Here is a 22,110-nt window from a genome sequence, read left to right as displayed (position 1 = left end):
TTAAGTTTAACTATTACATAACAGAGTTTTAGTGCATGTTGATGAGTTAGTGTTTTAAATTAATTCAATGTTTAAAGCAGCCATAACTCAGACTGTTTCTGCGTATCTCATGCTAATTTGGAGTATTTACAAAATAGTATTGCACCCTTCAAATATCAGTTGAGTCTTTAGTCTGATCACATTTACATTTTACATTTACATTTAGTCATTTAGCAGACGCTTTTATCCAAAGCGACTAACAAAGACTTCTGGGAGCAATAAGCAATATGTCATACAGGAGCAATAATACAATAGGTGCTAATAAAAAGTTACTAGATTCAACAAAAGCTTTGCCACTACCCATTGAGAGAAAGAGAAATTGTCTGTCAAGTATTCACAGAAGAGATGGGTTTTAAGTAGTTTTTTGAAGGTGGTGAGAGATTTGGTTGGCTGGACCGAGTTAGGAAGAATGTTCCACCAGGGAGGAGTTGGGAAGGAGAATGAGTGGGAAAGCGATTTACTGCCCTTATGAGAAGCCAATTCATAGTGGTATCATGTGGGTGAAACGAGATGTAGATCTGGGTGTCGCAGTTTGTTCTGGGATAGGTAGGAAGACAGACACCTGGTTGAAAACTGCCCTTTCAAGAGTTTTTGCAATATATGGGAGGAGAGAGACATGTCTGTAACTGTCAGTAGTAGAGGGGTCCAATCTGGGTTTCCAAGTGGGGTGTGACCTGGGCCTGTTTGAATGTGGATGGAAAAGTGCCGGTGAGCAGGGAGGTGTTGATGGTGTGAGTGTAGTTATGAGTGTGCTGGATAGGGCCTGATCAACTCAATGCTTGCAACTTGCACTCCTCACACTTCTTGGCATCTGCAACTGACATGCATGACCATTTATGTAACACCTGTTAATGAAGACCTTCAGAAAGTCAAGAAATTTGTATATAATAGCACCAACTTGTAAAATTGATTACATTGAGCCCGAAAAATAAGATAACTTATAGGTTGCATAATGTTTAAGAAGTTCAGTGATCTACTAAAACCTGTCAATCTCACCTATCCACAAGTGGAAATTGGAACTGGGCATAAACGCGTTTGTTCCCAATTTATTCAGTTCCACAATGACACTGAAATTGTATTATTCTTTCTGAAGCAGGAAGGCAAGTAAGGAAATATTTTCATTTTCTGTTCGTTCATGTCTAGTACTGTCCTCCTCCTTGGATCTGCTGGATCTGAGTGAGCCCGGTGAGAGAAGACATAGCAAAGACAGGAAAAGCCCTCTTTCCTCGAAGGGCACACCGTATAGAAAGAAGGCAGATGAAACAGAGCTAATTCAGGTGGAGGTCGAACAGCGTATAACCTGTTCCCGCACACCTGAAAAAGTTTCACTGGATTCAGGTATGAAGTAATGAAGAGTAAATGAAGAGTAAAGGGCTGTTATGGCCAGAAGCACTTGCAGCAGATGCTCACAGATGAAAATGTGTTGCTTAATGGCATGAAAGGAACGTTTTCTGTAATTGGCACTCATTTGTTTTTTCAAGTGAGAAAAACATCATAAGCTTGCATACCATTTGGATAAGAGTGCTTTAGGCTGTAGTTTTTAATATGTGTTTGCTCTAACTCAAATTCCACTGGCTTTAGTGGTTTGCTAGTTTACTTTGGTGCTGTTAAGATGATATATTTTTTCAAGCAGCATGGCCTCATTTAACTTGCAGTTGCAGTTCCATCTTCGTTGGAGAAATGGGAGGAACTCAACCTACATCCAGAGCGAAACGGAAGCAGAAAGTGGAAACTTGACAGAAGACGTTCATCTAAAAATTCGGGGGAATTTATGTGGTAAGCAGTGGATATATACATACTGTAGTAGAGGCCGTTTCAAGTTTTCTTTTTTATCAGCATTTCTATAGGTATTGTGGCCATTCCAGTCCAGTGTCTGTTGAATTTTAACAATATCAATCCTCAGGAGTAACAAAGTCATTCAACAGCAATGTGAAAGACTGACACCATGACAAGGCACATGAAAACTGTGATCAAAATCGAGGTTATCACATTATAAAAAATATATTAAACTTTGCCTACAAACATGTACAAATACGACTGTTATATTGCTTAAAAGTGATTATGAACTTTTTTTCTTTGCAGTATTTGAGGTCTGAAAACATACAGAGCATCTTTTGCTTTTTTGACCTGTTACTCGAATTTGACCTGAACACATGCCTATGAATAGTAAATAGTAATTTTGAAATGGTCTCAAATATTTTCCAGCACTGGAAAAAAAATATTTGAAAATGCAATGGTGGCAATACATACTGTATTGGTGGAAATACATGTTGTATTTCCAGACTTTTCAAAATATTTATCGCAAGATATACTGTAGATATCTCTTTCGAAGACCTTTTGTGAACATTGTTTCTTATGACACAACCACAGGTCTATGGATTGCAAGACTCAGCCAGACACCACGGTCCCCAGGAACTCCCTGGAGGTAAATAATAAAGTAGAGGCAGAGGCAGCGCAAGTACCTCAAGTAAGTGCAATTCTGATCTGCCTGCAAGCATCACCGTGAAACACCTCCACACATGTGTCAGTGACTTTTCAATGTTATTTCCCACATGTCTCACTCTCCCTAGCATTTTATAACATTTTGCAGTCCATTCCAGGGGCGATTTTAGGGTCAGAGCTTTAGGGGTGCTGAGCACCCAATGAGCCCCACTGCCACCACCCACCCTCTTTTCACACAAAAACAAAAAATGTGTCTATTGAAAAAACATAATCATTTCAACATTGATTCAACTAACTCCAAATCCAGATTCTTGTAAAATACATTTTTTTTTAGAATAAAAACATTTCTTACTCCAAGTTTCAGGGGTGCTGAGCTTCTTTTTAGGGGTGCTGAAGCACCCCTAAAAAGGGGCTAGCTACGCCCATGGTCTATTCACTTGAGCTGTGAACAGTCTGTCTATATGGCCTTTGCTCCGTACGTCGTTGAACATTCTGTGCTAACATCAAGACTTCTTTATTTTCAGCTCAACAGGCAATTTATTAGTGGAAGACATGTAAGCTTTTCTGTGCACTCTTTGTATAAATCGCTAAATGTTCTGTGCATTTGCACCATGGCAACAGCATCACCACCAAATTCCATACAAAAGACTGAACCATTTGGGCAGTACTTGAGCTCCATTAATGCCAACAAATGAACAAAACATTTGAAGAGCCCTTCTCACAGCAGGTCACTATATGCAAGGTTTTCTAATTTTCTCTCTTGGTGGTGCTACAGGGTACAAATGTTACACGCTTCTACCCTCAGTGAAGCATGAAGGTCTGGTGTATTGCTATTTATCATGACTATATTAATTATTCATTAAACACGGGTCAGTATCAACACAGGATCTTATCGCCCACAATGCTATTTTAATTCAATTTAATGAGTAAGTCATAATCAATGGGGTCCTCCTTAACTAGCCTTAACTGATTTCCGAACCCTTTTGCTGATGGTAAAGCAAGGTTATGCCTATAAACAACTGCATTGTCATAAGTAAATGAATATACAGTCTTGTTGTAATTAGGTGTTTGTTCAGCTACGACTATGGACACTTTTTAACCTGTGAACATTTAGAAATGTCAGCATTAATATTGTAAAGCAAACTAATAATTTTTCTATCACATAAGATATAAGAGTCATTGATTTTGCTAAGGATACCTAGAATTTTATGTTTTCAAAATTTACAAATGAAATCATATTTTCACTTTTGGACAAAATTACTGAAATAAGAATGTTAATCGGGTAAAATTGTTGGTAGTAGTTTACAAATTGTGGGATAGTCATGTATAATATAAACAATTTTAATAACATTTAGAAATAATTTTGTTCTTTGTGTTTATTTTTTTAAGGCACATTCGAGTTTAGGTTCACTTAACTGTTTCTCTCAACTTAAAATGTTTGCATATGAAGGTGACATGCTAAATGTTTAAAGCCCCAGTGAAATAAAAAATGACAATTCTTATTTTTTTATGAAACATTGCAGCGTTTATCATAAATAGCTTACCGTGGGTCATTTTCTTTTTTAAATTCATGTAGCCTCGTAATCTTCAGTTAAAATCTGAAAAGGCAGTTCCGTCCTGAAATGACTATCCATCTCAAATTATGTAAATTATACGGCTTGGCCGGTCAAAATCAAGGCAACAGCTGTTTTTACACATCCAATCAATTCGCAGTGAAAAACACAAGCCACGGCCACTAATTTTCTCCTTGGAAAATTCCTTTTCACTCGGAAATGTCAATGTCCGGTTCACAGGACTTTAAGATCATTTTTTAAGATCAAAAAAACTTTTCTTTTATTTAAAAAACATAAAAACAAATATGTATGGTCTGCATAATGGAAAAAAACAGCCGAGAAGAGTGAGTCTAGAATATACAGTATGAGATGTTCTTCAGTACTCTTTAAGAAGCATCTGCAAGAAGCCAAAAGTACATTTTCAAAAATTTATTTTACAGTAAATCTGCAAAAATTGGTTGTTAAAGAATACAGAAAATATATCCACCTTTCTATACATCTGTTAAGACTACAGTATATGATGGAGCAACCATAACACACGTGAGCTGCAAGGTTCTAAAAAAATAAACCCAGATTGTCATCCCACTTTAAGGTGCCAGAGAAATGGAATATGTAATGTTAAAGGTAATTGTTGCACTGTCAGAAATTTGACAAGGCAAATCAAATGTAATTATACAGGGCTGCACCAGCACAAAGAAGCAAGACCAATTGTCCTTTTTTGAGGCCTCCATTATAGCCTGCTGTATGCAATGCGTTTAACTGTGTAACCTCGGTAATTGATTAATATCCAAGGAGGCAGGTTGAAAATACTTCATCGTCTTCCTTTGATTCAGTCTGCCTCGAAGGCTTTGTTATGCACAGAATTGAATTGCAGAAATGGAAGTTTTCCATTGATAGCTCAGCACTTGACATTTAGAGCGACCTAAGAACAAGATTCAAAGCTACAGGCGGAGGGATGTTTTGAAAGGGTAACTATGATAACAGCACTCATTAAAATAACACGCAAATGTACGTATTAGGAGCACTAAACTATGGCATTATTATGCCTGAACATACAAAAACACGGTTAACCAAATATAGATTTTATTGTATCAGCAAATGTAAACGGAAGCTCCTGTTCTTTATATGCCATATGTCTCAGAATAAAGCCTTGTCGGATGATGACCTAAAAACTGTGAGAAAATGAAGCCCTTGGGATCTTCCTGTTCTGTTTTATGTTGCATACAGCTTGATTTTTGTTGGTGGGTCGTGCACAAATACAGCAATGTGATCAAAATGAATGGCTTTGCCGCATGTGAAGCATGTCTTTGGGTGTACTGTACATTACCGAAAAGTGGTGCGTATTTGACAGTTCATGCGGAGCAAAAGTCTCCTGCCCTCCTTGTTTTCAAATTTGCACACAGAGAAAAATGTGTAAAGGTAACTGCGCATGACAAGTCAGTCCTGAGGCGTTGTGAGAGTGTGAGAATGTCAGGTGTGGACAACCCTGGATAAGAGAGATGTGTGTTCTCTCTGACTCCTGTGTTGTGTACGTGTGTCTGACAGGGCCGTTTGAGCAAAGACCAAAGGTGGGGCAGCACACTCCTGTCAAGAAACCAGTCTCTGGAGGAAGAGTTTGAGAGAGCCAAAGCTGCAGTCGAGGTAAGACATGTCTCAGTGTCATCACCAGAACGAAAGATGTAAATATTCATAAGCATCTCATCCACTTGCTTTCGGAGGCATTTTGTATTGAGGCAAGGGAGGTCGCGCTGCCTTAATAAAAATGTGAATGAGAAACTGTAAAACCAATAAAAAGGGGAACAAAACAAAGCAAATATTTATGATGCATGAGTTTATAAAGTGTGTAAAGCACAAGTCAACTGTGACAGCAAGTTTCAGCGAGAGGAGTAAATGCCTCGCTGTAATTGGTTCATTAGGAAGCAGGCTATTATTATACAGTAAACAACAAATTCGAATCAACATCTATTCTTTAGTAAAGCCCAAAATGAACTTGACATTACTTGACACTAAAGGATCTTAAGATAATTGTATTGATGAAATAAAAGGTGTGTTTTTGTGCCTGCTGATCAAAAATGTGGTTTTTGTGATCTAAGCCAGCCCTTTAAGAGATACTGTATCCGTCTTTTCCATTTTAGCAGATGGGACATTGCAAAAAAGGCCACCGAGCGTAGAGACTTTCCTTAAAGGGACTTTGCTATTGGTGTGTATTTGGATTTGAAAAATTGTGTGGTTATGTGACCATGCAAACATATTATTACACTGTTTGATTGATATTGGATCATGTGCATTTAATCTGGCAGTCATGCAAACATCCGAAGGAATTGGATTTTGTGAATTTACATTAGATTTGAAAGCTCATAGATGGGATACCTCAAGGATGCATGGTTTCACAGAACTATCGTGCTTACATTTACATTTATTGAATGCATATGTGTCTCTGCACATTGAACAGGAAAATGTTTTTACATTGAAAAAATATGCACTAGGTCTCGATTAACTTATTATGTTCACATTTATGTGATTTTTATATAGTTGTGGCTTTGAAAGAGTTTAGCAGACGCCTGCTGTCTTCGGGACAATCTGACTCTAATTAGACTCACTTAATTATTGATCGATTATAATGTCAACAGTGCTGCTCAGGGAATAAGGTGAACCATAAAACTACTTTCCATTGCTCAATGAATGGAGAAAATAGGCCAGTCACAGAGCATCAGGTGGCAGAGAAGGTATTATGCATGCAGAAACTAGATATGGGAAACGGCTATCCAACATCAGTTCCTCTGCTTCAATGATCACAACCGTTGATATATTGGAACAAAAAAAATGTTTGAATGAATTAATAATATAAAGCTATGCAAGATATATTTAATATCTTGTTTATTAAAAATTTTTATCATAATTAAAATATTAACTATCACTTATTTATAAATCAATTGATTTAAAAACATAACATCTTCTTAACATTTTCAATTGTTAATCAAATCAATAAAATGTAATATTAATTGGTGATCAATCAAATGTATATTTTTCAAATTCAATTAAATTTAAATTAAATTGCTGAATATATTAATACAATATTTCAATAAATTTGAGATATATAAATACATTATCTTTTCTTACAATAACTTTGTTTCTAGTTTCTAGATTTGAAGGGGTATTGAAAGGGGTCAAAACAAGTAGTGATTCTTATTCCTGCAATGGAAACAAATAGTTTTAATCAATGACATCATCCTTGGGTTTCGATCAGTACGGGAGCCCTGGCCTTCATGCTGAGAGCTGCCCTTCTTCCTCCAAACCCCCTAAGAACCTGCATATATTTCATCGGATTATTGCTGAACACAGGCGCTCAGGTGGCACTAGGGACTAGGAACATACACCCTCAGATTCATAGTGACCTGATCTGCCCCTCAATGTCCCTACGAAAGGCGAAAAACATCGGTAAAACTGAGGATTAATCAGGGTTTCTGCTATGTACGTTACATTAGCCTAAGTAGTGGAGGACAGGCCCGCCGCTCCCTTTTATTATTTTGCCTTCACTGCTTCAGAATCGGGTCGGGGCAGACACAGGCTGACGCACAATAATAATCTACACGTCAACATTAATTTGTACCCACGTTCTCACGTCACGCTGTTCTGTTGTCAGTAAACACACACGATGGTGCTGCCACTGATGTTTACGTTCTCTGCGCTCTCTGTGTGCTTCTGCTAGCCTGCTACGACTCCTGACCGGGCCCCCGGGGGCCTGTGAGGAGCCTCAAATATTCTTGTAGTAGCTGTAACCATGGTGATCAGATGCCACAGTCTATGATTGAGCTGGTGATTTTTCTAGACTTAAAATGTTTTACTGCATAAGTGCCATATAAAGGCAATGAAGACACGTAAAATAATGACCTCGTTTTAAAAAAAACCAAGCATTGTAAGTATACTATGCATGTTGACTTTTCCCAGATGTGGCAGATTTTTTATTTATGTATTTGTATAGCTAGTCTTTTGCACTGAACAAACACAGCAAAACGTGGAGAGCATGATGCAATTAGGTGAGTGGACAGAGGCAAATAGCATATTTACACAAAAAGTATGGTTGGATAAATCAAACAATTTATCGTCAGGAAATAATGTTTTATCTGGACTTGCAAGACTAAATAAGGGCCCTTGCATATCATTATCATCTAAAGCAATGTACTGTATACATTTACTGAGTAAATGTACTGATTTATGTTTAAATGTTTAAATAAAACATATTTTGCTGAAGGCGTGAAGTTTTGGTGGGGGATTGGCATTGTCCAGGACACTGAAGCTAGTTTCGAATCATTTCCATTCGCTGATGTCCGGAATGAAGAATGAATTGAAAGGAAAAATTGCTGGTCTCGCGGTACAGTACATAAAGATGCAAGACAGAAAATACATTCACACCCAGTAGTCTTAGGGGAGGATCATGTTGAGATGGAATTGATGGATGGAACTGAAATTATGATGTGCAAAGAGACAGGCAAAGAGGTGAAAACAGACTATAGGGTTTCCTCTGCTTTGCTCAGTGGCAAAGGTAGCACAAAGTTGTGTTAAAATGGGATTAAAGGAGTTTAAGACTCCTATCTGCAATTTCCACACATGAATTGTCAAATTACAATGGAAGTCGTAAATATCAAAATGTTTAAATACCGGTAGTCTGGATGGAATCTTATGACCTATTGAGACTTTCATATTTTAAATGCCTTTTTTGAGTAAATTATGACAGCATTTTGGAAAACAATTCCTTAATGGATAATGGGGGAATTCCATTTGGAAGACAACATGCCGTACTCACTCTAAAGCACAGAATCCTTGAAGTGGGAACTCTGGGGGGAGTAGAGCAAAAGTTCTTAGCCACAAGAACTATAGGCTTTGTGTACTGCCCAAAAAGAAATAAAGGTATCAGACTTGTGAACCAAAGGTCATCTGTTTCAAAAACAGCAACCAATTAGAAAAGACTTTCTCACCCCAGTGGATCAGAACGGCCTTGGTCATGTGTCTACTGATTTAAAACGAGAAGAAGCACTGAAAATCACTGACATCCTTCCGTGCTCCTGTTAAAGCCCCTGTCATGGCCTGCTGATCTCCTGACAAAATTTCAGTCTTTATCGCACAGACAGTAGAGCTCTATCTCTCACCGTCCCAAGGGGAAAGCATTACAGTTGAGGTACTGTAAAATAAATCTGATGGAAAATGCCCGTCTTGAATGACAGATAATGTCATAGGAATGCTTTTTCTGTATCCGTAGAGCTTTAGGGCATGTCTTAGCATAGCTCTCGTTATTTTCGCCCATGGATTTGTTTTCTTTTTCAATGTTCCTTACATCAGGGGCGCAACTACCCAATGTTAGGGGGGTATGCAGAAACAGTTTTGCGACCCCCCCCTGCTAAATAAAAAAGTGTGCCGGACATCATCATGTATGGCCTTGAAATAATAAAGGTTTATTTTAAAAGTATATCAGACAGCTACTGTAAGCCATAATTATATAATTATATAGTATGAACACAAATATATAAAAATCATTCATGGGAATTTCTCTGCCATTTCTTTCTTTTTGCCGTATCTAAAACGTACCGATCCGTACCGAAACGTAGTGTATCGTTGTAACCGTTACACCCCCACCTTTTCCATATTAATAATATTAAGAAATGAATCTGTTGGTATCAAGTTTGTATCAAGCTCCCTCTATACTTCCACCTAATGTACCTGTTGCTTTCCCCTGTCTTTCCTGATCCACCATCCTCACACCTGAATAAAATGAACTCGCTGTTAAATATAGCAGCCTAAATTAAATGTTTAAATCAGCCTATGGCATCAGATAAGACAACTATTATGCAGTAAGGTTGTGCTGCTGTTGAAATTACATTAACATTTGGAATTTTAAAAAGTACAAATATGACACACACACACATACATACATATAGAAAAGTCATTACAGGGTCACATATCTCTCTCTTTAAAGGTCTGTGCTGATATATATACATACACACATACATACATACATACACATAGCACAGATCTATAAAGAGAGAGAAATGTGGCCCTTGCAGCTTCCATGTCACCCAGCAGATGTAAAGCAGCCTGTATGTCTGACAGCACAGCTGAGCTAACATGAAGCTAATGGTAAAATAAAATCCATGATAAACCAGCCTTATTGCATAAGTAATGTTTTTCAGCTTCTAGTCATTTATTGTGCATGCTACCTTATATTTACCAGTTCTGATTTTACATTAATAAAATTGCTATGTCATGCATGGCATTGCTACAATAGGGTTTAACCAAAATCTAAATGTAGAAATCAGCAGCAACATTATTTTGAATTAAGTTAGCAAACACTTGCCAGTCAACATTTATATTTGCAAGCCTCCAAGTTTGGTAGCAAATCTATTCATGAATCCACGGTCGCTAGCTAACGTTAGTCTGTTAACATGAATATTGTATTTGCAAGAATAGACGTCACATTTTAAATCATACCTGTTACCTTTCACCATCCACGTATTGCTGTCGCATCCCTTGACAGGCCATCTCCTTTTTCCATCTTTCTTTTTCTATTTTTAGCCCCCGAAGGCTTTTTTGGTTTATCCATCTTTTTCAAATTCAAATTTCAACGACAACTCACACTTACGTTACTGCGTACTTTACGTAACTCACGGCGCCCCGCCCACTCGCGATATTACCCTTCTATGTCTAAATCAATTATATGATGGAATATGAGGGCACCGGTGCCGCCTAGCCTGTTAGTCCTCTTAAATGTATATAGCTTTTTATATATACAATAACTTATGAAAAAAAATTATGAAAATGTATATATCTTTTATTATTTCAAATATTTTAAACCATCGCGTTGGCGCCCCCCATGGTGCGGCGCCCCTATGCACCGCATATAGCGCATACCCACTTTTTGCGCCACTGCCTTACATATTCCATCGCAAGAATGAACTAGATGCAACTAGAGGTGCCTGGACTCAGTGGTATCACTATATATACCTGTATAGTAAAAAATAAGGCAGTACAAATATATAAGTACAATACAACATGTCATCAAGCAGAATCAAACTGGCTTTCTAAGTCATTTTAATACTGTATTGAAACATTTCTTATTTCATATTTAAAATTCACAAATCAAGGAAGATTTGGATAGGAGTAACAAGAATAACAGCATCCAATTTTTTCAGGTCATTTGATGAATTTGCCACTGCTCCATATGTCAACCCTCAAATGGAGACAGCTGTCTGTGTTCCTGCCAGCCAAGTGTCAAAATGCCACACTACTTACTCTTCCTAGAACAAAATAGAAGAGAGTAGTTCACCTTCAACATTAAAATTCTGTCATCATTTACACACCCTCTTGTCCTTACAAACCTTTATGACTTTCTTTCTTCTGCAGAACACAAAAGTTTTTTTTATGTTGGTAACAGAACAGCACAGCCCCTCATTCACTTCTACTGTAACCAATGCAAGTGAATGGGGGGGTTGTTAAAAACATTCTGCAAAATATCTTCTTTCGTGTTCTGCGGAAGAAAGAAAGTCAAACAGAATTTCATTTTGAAGGTGGACTCCTTGAAGTGTTTTGTATAAATACCACTTTCAACTACAATAATACAACCTTCCTGCATTCACTTGAATGGCAATAATTTATTAAAATGCCAAGAATTCTTTAGAAAAATATAAAAGTCAATCTACTGTATAATGAAATAAAGTATATATTTATTTGGTGGGCAGATGGCACCCACCCATAGCCACATCCAAAATAACCGATGAGAGAACTCCATTTAGAAACCTTTAACAACTGTGATAACTAAAAATAAAAAAAATGTCTTTGAATTCTTCAGTGAAGATGTGCAGTGAAGGATATCAACCCAGATCCTCCGGCCATTAAAATGCTCTGTCAGGCAGTCTTTCCCTGGGTGAAAGATAATGAGTCTTCAACTTTAACCTCCGATGTATTGGATGGGCTCTGTGCTGAATTGTTTGGGGGGACCAATTACTGTAATTGGGCACTTAGTGAAGCTGTTGGCCATCATAAAGCACGGAGGGGCATTTATCTCCTCAATAAGAGAAGTGTCATTGAAGAAAATTATTTCTCTTCAACTTTCAGTCGCACAACATTCTCATCATAAATATAATCTGTGAGAGGATTAAGAAGCTTTAGAGAGTGGATAGCTGTCTTTAAGGGACAGTACACCCAAATATAAAAATTCTGTCATCATAAACTCACCCTTGAGTTGTTCCAGGTCTGTTTTAATTTCTTTGTTCTGATGAACACAGAGGAAGATGTTTGGAAGAAAGCTTGTTACCAAACAGTTCTTGGACATCATTGACTTTCCTACTTGACTTTCTACAAAATATATTTTTTTGTGTTCAACAGAAGAAAGACATTTAAAGCAACTTTCTCACTATGGTAGTCAGCGGTGGCCAGGAATTGTTTGGTTAAAAAATGTATGATTGATGAAGTTTTGTGTATTCGTAGTACACAGTCCAGTTTCAGTTGCTTCACATGTATGTTTAGAGAGTTGGTGTTAATTCTAATTGAATTTGGATTTTTTTGTCAAAGTATTATTATAAAAACATTATAATAAATATTATTCCTGTATCCTTATTGTTAAAGTTGTGATGTGGATTCTTCTCTTAAATTTACAATGATTTATAGCATCATTATTAGTGTCAAGGTATTTATAGCCATAAAATATGTATGTGTTTATTGCTCAAAAATGATGGATTTAATGATAGAATTCTGAATTTGGCTTTACTCTGTCAATATTAAAGACATCAAGGTAAAACCAGCACATCTGTTTTGTGTATTTGGGCCCTTTCAAATAATTTTAAAGCATCTTGTACTCCTGCATTAATTCCAAGTGTTTCATCGTACTCGCTACACTACCTAATGCTTGGAGAGTGGAACACTTTTGATTAATCAAAGTCTTAAATGAGATTTCCGAATGGCCTAGACGGCTGAGTTGAATGACTAGCTCGCATGGCTGTGTGAGTCTCCTCTTGCCATCAATATTCATGCGCAGTGATTCATTATTCAGATTGCCAAGCACAGGGAGTTCACAGGCATGTTGATACTGATTCAAGACATTTCTAAGTGCTCCACACCTGTGAAGAACCAAAGACTGAGATTACCAAACTTGATGATGTTATGGGTTTAGACTTTTTAGAGCTTCATGTAGTTTATTTCTTCTTTATTTGACTCTGTCCTACTTTTCTCTCATAGTCAGACACAGAGTTTTGGGACAAGATGCAGGCAGAGTGGGAAGAGCTTGCCCGCAGGAACTGGCTAACAGAAAATGATCAGCCACAGATTCCTTCTAATGTGTCTCCATATGAAAAGGTACAGAACAAACAAAGCCTTGTTTTTTTAGATATATGACAGTGTGTTCCGAACCTCTGAGAACACCAGTGATAATACTTTTATTGTGTGTTGTTCTCATTCATTTCCTATTTATTTATTTATAAAAATTATGTATATCCACACAAAGTCGACTGATAACATAGTGTAAACTATTTTTGTTCAACCAACCTTTTTATAGTTCTTGTACAATTCTGTGGTGCTAATTATTGTGGTAATATTTATTTTCATTTAGCATCAATGTTTTAGGTTATACAATTAAGTACGATATATCATTATATTGCAAATAAACAAAAACTGCACAAATTTTCACGTATTTGATTTTTTTTTTCAAAATTGTCACTGTCAGAAAATTCTAGAAATTTCTGTTGTACAGGGAAGAGTGGGATGAAGCGATGATGGGGTATTACATCTGGAACTTGGTTCGTGAGGACAGTATTAGTCATAAACGTCAAAAACCATCAAATGTACACATCTGAAGTTTTGGATGACTCATTTTTAGTAACTGTTACATTAAACTGTTGTTTTAAGCTCAGTTTACCTCAGTACCTTGTCATTTCTGGATACAAGTAATAATACAGAAATGTATCAATGTGTGAATATTTTTTTATGAGTACCGTCGATGGTAAAAATAGTTTTTATTTTCGTATTCAGCATTCTTCATAAAGAAACTAATTAAAGCGGAACACAACTTTAAAAGAAATGTGTTACATTGTGCACACAGACACAGCCAGCCATGTTAACATATTTTATTAACTGTAGTCATGTCACATGGATGGTTTTTAAAGCAGCTTCGTCCTACAGAAAGTAATTTTGTAGAAGAGTAAGTATGGATTTTTAGAATTTCTTAGTATTTGGATTGTTTGTCTAGTGCCAAACTTGACGTATGTTAGTCAGGCAGAAATTGATAATGTTCTAGTAATGCAAATGCAATATTTTTCTTTTAGAAGGTCTCATATGGACCCCACTGTAAAAACATAAACTAGATATTTGTAGTATTATTTGATTATTTCTCTTATTTCTTCCTCAGGGATACTACTTCCACACGGATAACCCTTTTAAAGACTGGCCTAATGCATTTGAGGAGGGATTACGGAAGTCGAGAGAGGGAGATCTGCCCAACGCTGTACTGCTTCTGGAAGCAGCCGTCTTACAGGACCCTCAGGATTCAGAGGTGAGCGAGTCAGGTTTGGCTACTTTCATCAAATCAAAGTTTGCACAGCTTGAAAACAGTAACGTACATTTTCTTTCAATCAAAATCCTTCATACCCACAACCTGCAGCGATAAGTGCTAGTTGAGTCCTTGCCCACACTGAACATTTTACAGATCATAGCATGATTAGCTAAGGCGTTCTCATTGATTTTCACTGAGAGCTTTCATTTTGTCATAGTGTTTGACAGTGACTGATGGAAAATCATTAACAGCCCTAAAACTGAATAGGTTTATCTGAAAAAAACAAAAGACACAGCCAGTCATATTAACATATTTTATTAACTGTAGTCATGTCACATTGATGGTTTTTAAAGCAGCTCTGTCCTACAGAAAGTTATTCAAATGATATCCTAATAATTTGACTTACCTGGTGTTCATATCCCTACGGATGCTTCATAAAAGGGATTGTTCGTTCCAAAAATGTGCATTATTTTTCATAATGTATTCACCCTCGTATCCTTTCAAAACCTTTATGACTGCCTTTCTTCTGCAGAACACAAAACTTAAAATACAAAAAATACTTTGATGAACCTCACTGCAAACCAAATAACATTGGACCCCATTGACTTCCATTGTATGGACACAAAACCACAGAGACATTTCTTGAAATATCATCTTTTGTGTTCCACAGAAAAAAAGGTTATGAATGACATGAGGGTGTATAAATGATGAAATAATTGTCTGGGTGAACTGTCCATTTAAGGCAATGTCTTAAACCTTAGTTATAAAACGTAAGTACTGGCTTGATGTTTTCCTATACAGTATTTTCAAATCTGTTCATCATAAACAAGAACAAAATCCAAACAGTGACAACAGAAATCCATTCAGGACAACAGAAAGCCATTCAGGTCCTCACAAGAATTATGTTGAATGTCTCAGGTGAATGCCACAGGTGAGCCATTCATTTCCCAGAGGTTAGCACTGGTGCTCCTGCACAATAGAACCTCCTCACGAGAGTCGAGGTGATAACCCCAATGCTTATTGTTCAAAACCTTTTTTCTTGGCAGGCTTGGCTGGTGCTGGGAACCACTCAAGCAGAGAATGAGAATGAGCAGGCAGCAATTGTCTCCCTCCAGAGGTAAGGAAGCATCTCTACATGAGTCCTGCAGTCATCATATTTAGGATTGGACTGAGAATTTATCCAAATGAAAAATGCTGATGCTTATTCGGCTTGCACTAAAACAAACTTTTAAATACGATTAAGAGTAAACCTTACCAGAACAGTTTCCAGAACTGAATTGGAATAGGTAATGACAACAATGCCCTTTTCAGAGCTCTCTAATGTGTGGAAGTTCAAGCAGAAGAATGTCACACAGGCCTTGAATCAGACACACCTCTATGTGGTTATCCGTTACACCAAATGAGACAAAGCTCTCTGTTGTGCCCTCTCCTGCTTGAGATAAAGAGCTGCTGTAATAATCCGGTGATCCAATTAAAATTGCATTTCATAATCACAGGGGCTGTTGGGAGATTACATTCATTTCGGATAGAACAGCCCTCCATACTCTTTTACTATGTGCCTCAGAACGACTGAGGGGGTAAAAACTAAAAGCTGTTTTTGTTAATCACTGGTGACACTTGACGCTGGATATTACCCATTAATATCACCACGGTTATTACTAATGTCTCATGGGTGGCATAAATCGCTATCACGATTAAAATACGATTAATCGTGCAGCCCTGTTTGATTGGTTAATATGTTCCAAATCATACTCTGTTGGGCTTTAGGTGGTCTGTAATACCAAGAGAAATGTCATTTGAGGTCTGGGTATTGAAGAAGTAGAGTCAGTCATCTGAGAAGTAAATGCCAAATGACTAATCGCCCGGGTGTCAAAGGTCTCTGATTGGCTGACAAAACCATGAGAATGTGCACAGTGCCAAGCCATTCCCTATAGATAGGTTCAGAGGCAACAACATAAACCACATACACAACGTTATGTGTACCAACCTTAATTTCCTACAGTTGATTAGTTTTAATTTCATTGAATGCAATTAACATAACAAAATAATAATACAAATTTAATTTAATTGATATATTATAATCAAACACAGACTTGAAGTTATCTCCGGGCCAGGCGCGTGCGTCTGATGAAACCGTCTATTGACATAGATGGACGCTGAATTGACCACTGAATCATAGGTCAACACTTCCACCATTTCACATAGGTATTTTGCTTTTAAACAAGAAAACGTCTTTGTTTGTTTGTATGTGTTTATAAGGCAGTCTTGCCCTGTCCAATATGGCGGCAAATTTGGCATATTGCAGAAAGGGGCCAAAGTATTCAATACTGTCCAAGGCATACCTTTTTTGCTTTTTATGTATTTAATGGGATAGGACAGGAGAGAGCTGAAAGGATATTTGACCAGAGAAAGGGGTGTGTGATCGGCAAAGGACTCTCGAGACAGGAATCAAACTTGGGTCGCCGTAAGCACACTGGAGCTATATGTTGTGTGCTAACAGCAGGGCCATCGACGTGAACGCCAAGCCGTGTTGTACCCTTAAAAAGGGAAAAAGTAGCGGGAAGGTTAAAGAAACACACAATGACGCAGCTCTCGCCTTCACTCGTCTGTATTGAATGAGGGCGAGAAGCGCGCGCATGCGATCCACCTACGGAAGCCAGAGGCATTACCAACACATCGATGAATGAACAAACTATACATAGATCAGCATTATCTGCATTCTCGTCTAGTTTTAACAGTGATGAACTTAATATGTATTTCTAATATAACCCTTAATATAACACACTGTTGTAAATTAAATGAGTTAGAAACACTTTGTCACACATGCTTTTAAGAGTCAACCCAACAAATTGCTCACTATATAAATCCTCTTAAACTAAAACTTTCTACTTAAAAAGTACTTTCCCCATGAGCAGAGTATTATGTACTTTTAATGCATACAGAAGTAAAAGAAATAGGACATCATTTTAATTGGCCAGGATCAGCTAAAGAGCACTGCATTACATCAAAATACATTGTTGCATCGGTTTTCTTGCCCTCTGAAAATACGAAACGTGGGTTGTAAGCACATTGATTATAGATTTATGAAACATGTAGACATGGACCCAATGCAGACACATAAACCGACACATCTACTTGAGCATGAATTAAAAGCACTAATCAGGAAGCATCTGCCTCTTATGATGGCTGTGAGCTAATTAGTGTCCATCAAAAGCAACTGGTCCTCAGATGCTTCCCTGTGATGTGTGTCTGTGCAGGTGTCTGGAGCTCCACCCCAACAACCAACAGGCCCTCATGGCCCTGGCAGTGAGCCTGACCAACACAGGGATGAGGCAGGAGGCGTGTGAGGCACTGCTGGGCTGGATAAAACACAATCCCAAATATAAGCATCTACCGAAGAGCCGCACACATCTGCAGGCTTTACCTGGCTCACAGAAACTGTCCTACTCTTCCTCTATTGCCTGGTATGGATTTGACAGAATGCAAAAGATGCTAGAAAATCCATCTTAAAGGGATAGTTCACCCAAAAATAAATTCTGTTGATATTTATTTACCCTCATGTTGTTTAAAACCTGTAGGTGACTCTTTCTTCCGTGGAACACAAAAGTAATATATATTTTGAGAAATATCTGTGGTTTTGTATCCACACAATGGAAGTCAATGGGGGCCAATGTAATTGGTTATCAGTGTCCTTCAAAATATCTTCATTTGCGTTTAAACTATTTATTGAGGAGGGGATTTTTTATGGATCGTACAAAAAAAGTGCTGTAAGAAAAAAAAATATATATATAATAAACAGGATCTATCTAGCTTGCTCTAAATTATGTTAAACCAGATGAAACCAGATTCCAACAGAAACCAATAACGTTTCTCTCTAGAGAGCCTTTATCTCATCCCCTTAGCCAATAAAAGACACATTTTGATGATAATGCCAGTGTGGACATCCATTAAGGGCAAAGCCTCTGAGTCTCTGAGCTCTCTCTTGTTCGGTTCTCTTCCCCATCAGCTCCCTGCTGCCCGAGCTGAAGGAGGTCTACCTGGAAGCTGCTCAGCAGAGCTCGGACGCTATAGATCCGGACTTACAGACAGGATTGGGGGTGCTATATAACCTCAGCTCTGAGTTCAACAAAGCAGTGGAAGCCTTCAATGCAGCACTGTCAGTGCGACCTGAGGTAAAGCCCCGCTCGGTGCACTCACGCTAACTGAATCACTCAGAAATTCTCTCAAAGACAGAGAGGGACGATGAAATCAAGATGTCGGGACATTTCAAAGTATCTCCAAAAACAGTTCATTCATTTCAGCCGACTCCAGAACGTTGCAGGTCAACTTGTCGACGATTGATGCTTGATAACCCGAGTTCTGTCCCCCCGTGTGGACTTCATTTACACTCAATCGAAAATCCTCCCTATCTGCTTGATTTGGTAATGTCTGCTTGCCTGCCGGGTGGGTCAGAGCTTGAATACAATGAACGATAATGACGGGGTTGAAGTGAATCTCTGACACCATTCCAAGCACAGGAGGTGCTTGGAAACTTAGATCTTCTGATTTTGTTTCGTTTTGTTTGTCCTTGGTGTGTGCAGGACTACCTGCTGTGGAATCGGCTGGGGGCGACGCTGGCTAATGGAGATCGCAGTGAGGAGGCCGTGGAGGCGTATACCAGAGCCCTGGAGCTCCAGCCTGGCTTCATTCGGTCACGTTATAACCTGGGCATCAGCTGCATTAACATGGGGAATCACAGGTTTGGGAATCATCATTTATTCACCATCATGTTCAAAATCCTTTTGCAGAACACAAAAGAAGATATTTGGAAGAACGATGGTAACCAAACAATACTGGCTCCCATTGACTTGATTGTATGAACACAAAACCACTGAAACATTTCTCGAAATATCTTCCTTTGTGTTCCACAGAAGAAAGAGTCATATACTGGTTTTGAATGACATGAGGGTGAATAAAAGACGTGAACTATCCCTTTGAACTGTAAAAATGTCTGATGCGTGCATTCATGTGTAAAAGAACACAATGTTTTAACTTTTTTGGCAGGGAGGCAGCGAGTAACTTTCTGACAGCTCTCGGTCTACAGAGGAAGAGCAGGAGTCGCCAGCTTTCGCATCAGGTCATGTCCGGAAACATCTGGGCTGCCCTGCGAATAGCACTGTCCATGCTAGACCAGCCTGAGCTTTTTCAGGCCGCCAATTTAGGAGACCTGGATTTACTTATGAGAGCTTTTAACCTGGATATGTGAGAAAAAATACCCTTTAACCGTGGCGAAAATCCAAAGTCTTTTACGACAATAACTTTGTCAACATACCGTACAGTTTATTCAAAACTGGTTATTTATTTTTCTGCAGAGCACCTTTACATTCCTTAGAACTGAGTGCCGGTTTGAAACTTTTTGTACTTCAGTATATGATCTCCCTAAAGAGCACAACGCCAGGAGAGGATTGTACGGAGTATGCCTTGTGAAAATCAGTCAGTTAGACCTGCAATGTAACCATTGGCAGCCAGTGGGAAAACTTTTAAAGCCCTCAATTTCCCAATTTATTGGAATTAAGCTGTACTTCTTCAAGTATACTGCTAATACTGCTTCGATCCTCGGAGATCTTTAGACATGAACTGCGTAGAGTCCATGTATTGAATCAATTGCACTTTTTTATTTCAGATGGTGAGATTATAATAAAAGAGGACGCAGTATTTTTGGTAGCACTTAGTATAAGACGGGACCCTACCCACCTGATGTTTGCTGCATTATCCCCTTTATTTCCTGTAGCTTGCTGAGCAGAATACAACGCCTTACTTTTCATGCATGGAATAATTGAGATTGAGATGTTGTCACTATATCAAATTAAAGCCATTCCTTGCCATACTTTGACCTCTTGATCAAAGACTGGATCAGAGACTAGTATTGAAAACGTATTGAAATGTTATGATGCACATGTGACGCAGGGAAATCTGATTGACTTCCCTTTTTGCCACAATTATAAAATTAATTTTACAAAAAATATGTCTGTATTTTGAAGAAAACTGCCCAAAATCTAGGGCTTTTAAACGATGAATCGCATCCAGAATAAACAAAAGTTTGTGTTTACATAATATATGTTTGCGTATTTTGCAAATTAATTTTGTATTTATAAACACTTACACATACAGTACATGTACAGTATATATTAAAGAAAAATTTAAAATATAAAGATGAATTAACATTTATATAATAATATAATCATATTTAAATTATTGGCAAATAATAAATACATGTAAATAATTCCTAAATATGTACACATGTATGTGTATGTGTTTATAAATACAAAATGAATAAGCACAGTAACAGTTTAAACAAACTTTTATTCTGGATGCCATTAATCACAATGAATCATTTGAAAACCCTAAATTGTTGGTTCAACTTGAAAAATTTACTTGGTTGCCTTAACATTTTGAGTTCATGCAGCTTAAATATATTAGTCGCCTCAACGAGAATTTCATTAAGTTAACTAATATTTTTAAGTCGAACCAACTTTAAATATTTAGGCAACCATTTTTAAGTTGAACCAACAAAAAGCAACAAATATTTTTTCACAGTGATAGCAAAATCGAAGCCAAACATTTCTTTAGTTTATTCCAGTTAATTTCACATTTTATACCCCGAAACTGTCATTGTACATTGTTGTTTATGATGGTTGACGTTAGCTTGCATGTGACTTATTTTGCTTTATTGTGCAAAACGCAAATGCTGGTGCGTATGCAGAAGAACGATTTTAAAATGCTATGCAAAATCTATTCAAAAAAATCTAGTATCTAGTTTTTTTTCAGTTGGAAACTGATACTTACAATTAAGACAGATGCTTTAATTTAGACAAAATACATCAAAGTCTGGTTTATTTTATAAGCATTTATTTTGATCTTATTTGAAAACGTGGCCCCCGATCTAGCCGATTTTGGTTTAATATATTTGCATTTTTCACAGACAACTAGCAAGAATTTATTTAAGAGCAATGTTAGAGAGCGAGCATGTAAAGCCATTCAATCACTTTTCAGATGTTGTTTATTTCTTTATTTACTACTACTCTTTGGAAAGCCCTGTATATGCTCATTAATAGTTAGGGCAGGATTGTGGTCTGTAGCAGAATGATAGATACTGTAGATGATATCACGCCTTAGGCCAAATCTCCTTTTTCTAGAACTTTGTATAATCTCAGGTGTGATCGTCTAGATGAAGTCACTGCACCTGATCGCATGCCGACTGCTTATTTTTGAATGCATTAGATTTATTTATATATGCATGAACTTGACATGCCTCTTTTGATGTATACCTTTCATTTGTATGACTTATATATTACTGTTATCACACTATTTTGCATTTCAGTATATATTGATCTGAAAACGACATTTAAACAAATAAAATATATAGACACAAGCATTTTTACAATGTGGTTGGGCTGGGTAATGTAACCAAGAAAATATTTATAGTTACATATATTTAGTACTCTTGCAATAGGCAGATTTACTGACGCCTTTAGAAGTCACATTGTGAATTAGAGTCAGTTT

The 22,110-nt window shown here is 37.5% G+C and overlaps 1 protein-coding gene across 1 annotated transcript in view; it reads left to right on the top strand.

Moving 5' to 3' along the window:
• pex5la (peroxisomal biogenesis factor 5-like a) overlaps window positions 1-20,600 on the top strand; it is a 71,651-nt gene extending 51,051 nt beyond the window's left edge. Inside the window, exons 4-14 of the mRNA XM_079461112.1 lie at window positions 1,183-1,377; window positions 1,695-1,815; window positions 2,410-2,506; window positions 5,580-5,675; window positions 13,260-13,376; window positions 14,425-14,568; window positions 15,615-15,685; window positions 17,826-18,032; window positions 18,575-18,740; window positions 19,149-19,306; window positions 19,612-20,600. Coding sequence (XP_079317238.1) covers window positions 1,183-1,377; window positions 1,695-1,815; window positions 2,410-2,506; window positions 5,580-5,675; window positions 13,260-13,376; window positions 14,425-14,568; window positions 15,615-15,685; window positions 17,826-18,032; window positions 18,575-18,740; window positions 19,149-19,306; window positions 19,612-19,813 — 1,574 coding nt within the window. The 3' untranslated portion in view covers window positions 19,814-20,600. The remainder of the gene's footprint in view (window positions 1-1,182; window positions 1,378-1,694; window positions 1,816-2,409; window positions 2,507-5,579; window positions 5,676-13,259; window positions 13,377-14,424; window positions 14,569-15,614; window positions 15,686-17,825; window positions 18,033-18,574; window positions 18,741-19,148; window positions 19,307-19,611) is intronic.
• Window positions 20,601-22,110: the final 1,510 nt, after the last annotated feature.

This window comes from Barbatula barbatula (genome assembly GCF_947034865.1).
Source record: "Barbatula barbatula genome assembly, chromosome: 7".
In the NCBI taxonomy this organism is placed as follows: Eukaryota; Metazoa; Chordata; class Actinopteri; order Cypriniformes; family Nemacheilidae; genus Barbatula; species Barbatula barbatula.
The sequence above is the reverse complement of the archived record's forward strand: the minus strand, read 5'-3'. Positions and strand labels throughout refer to the sequence as shown.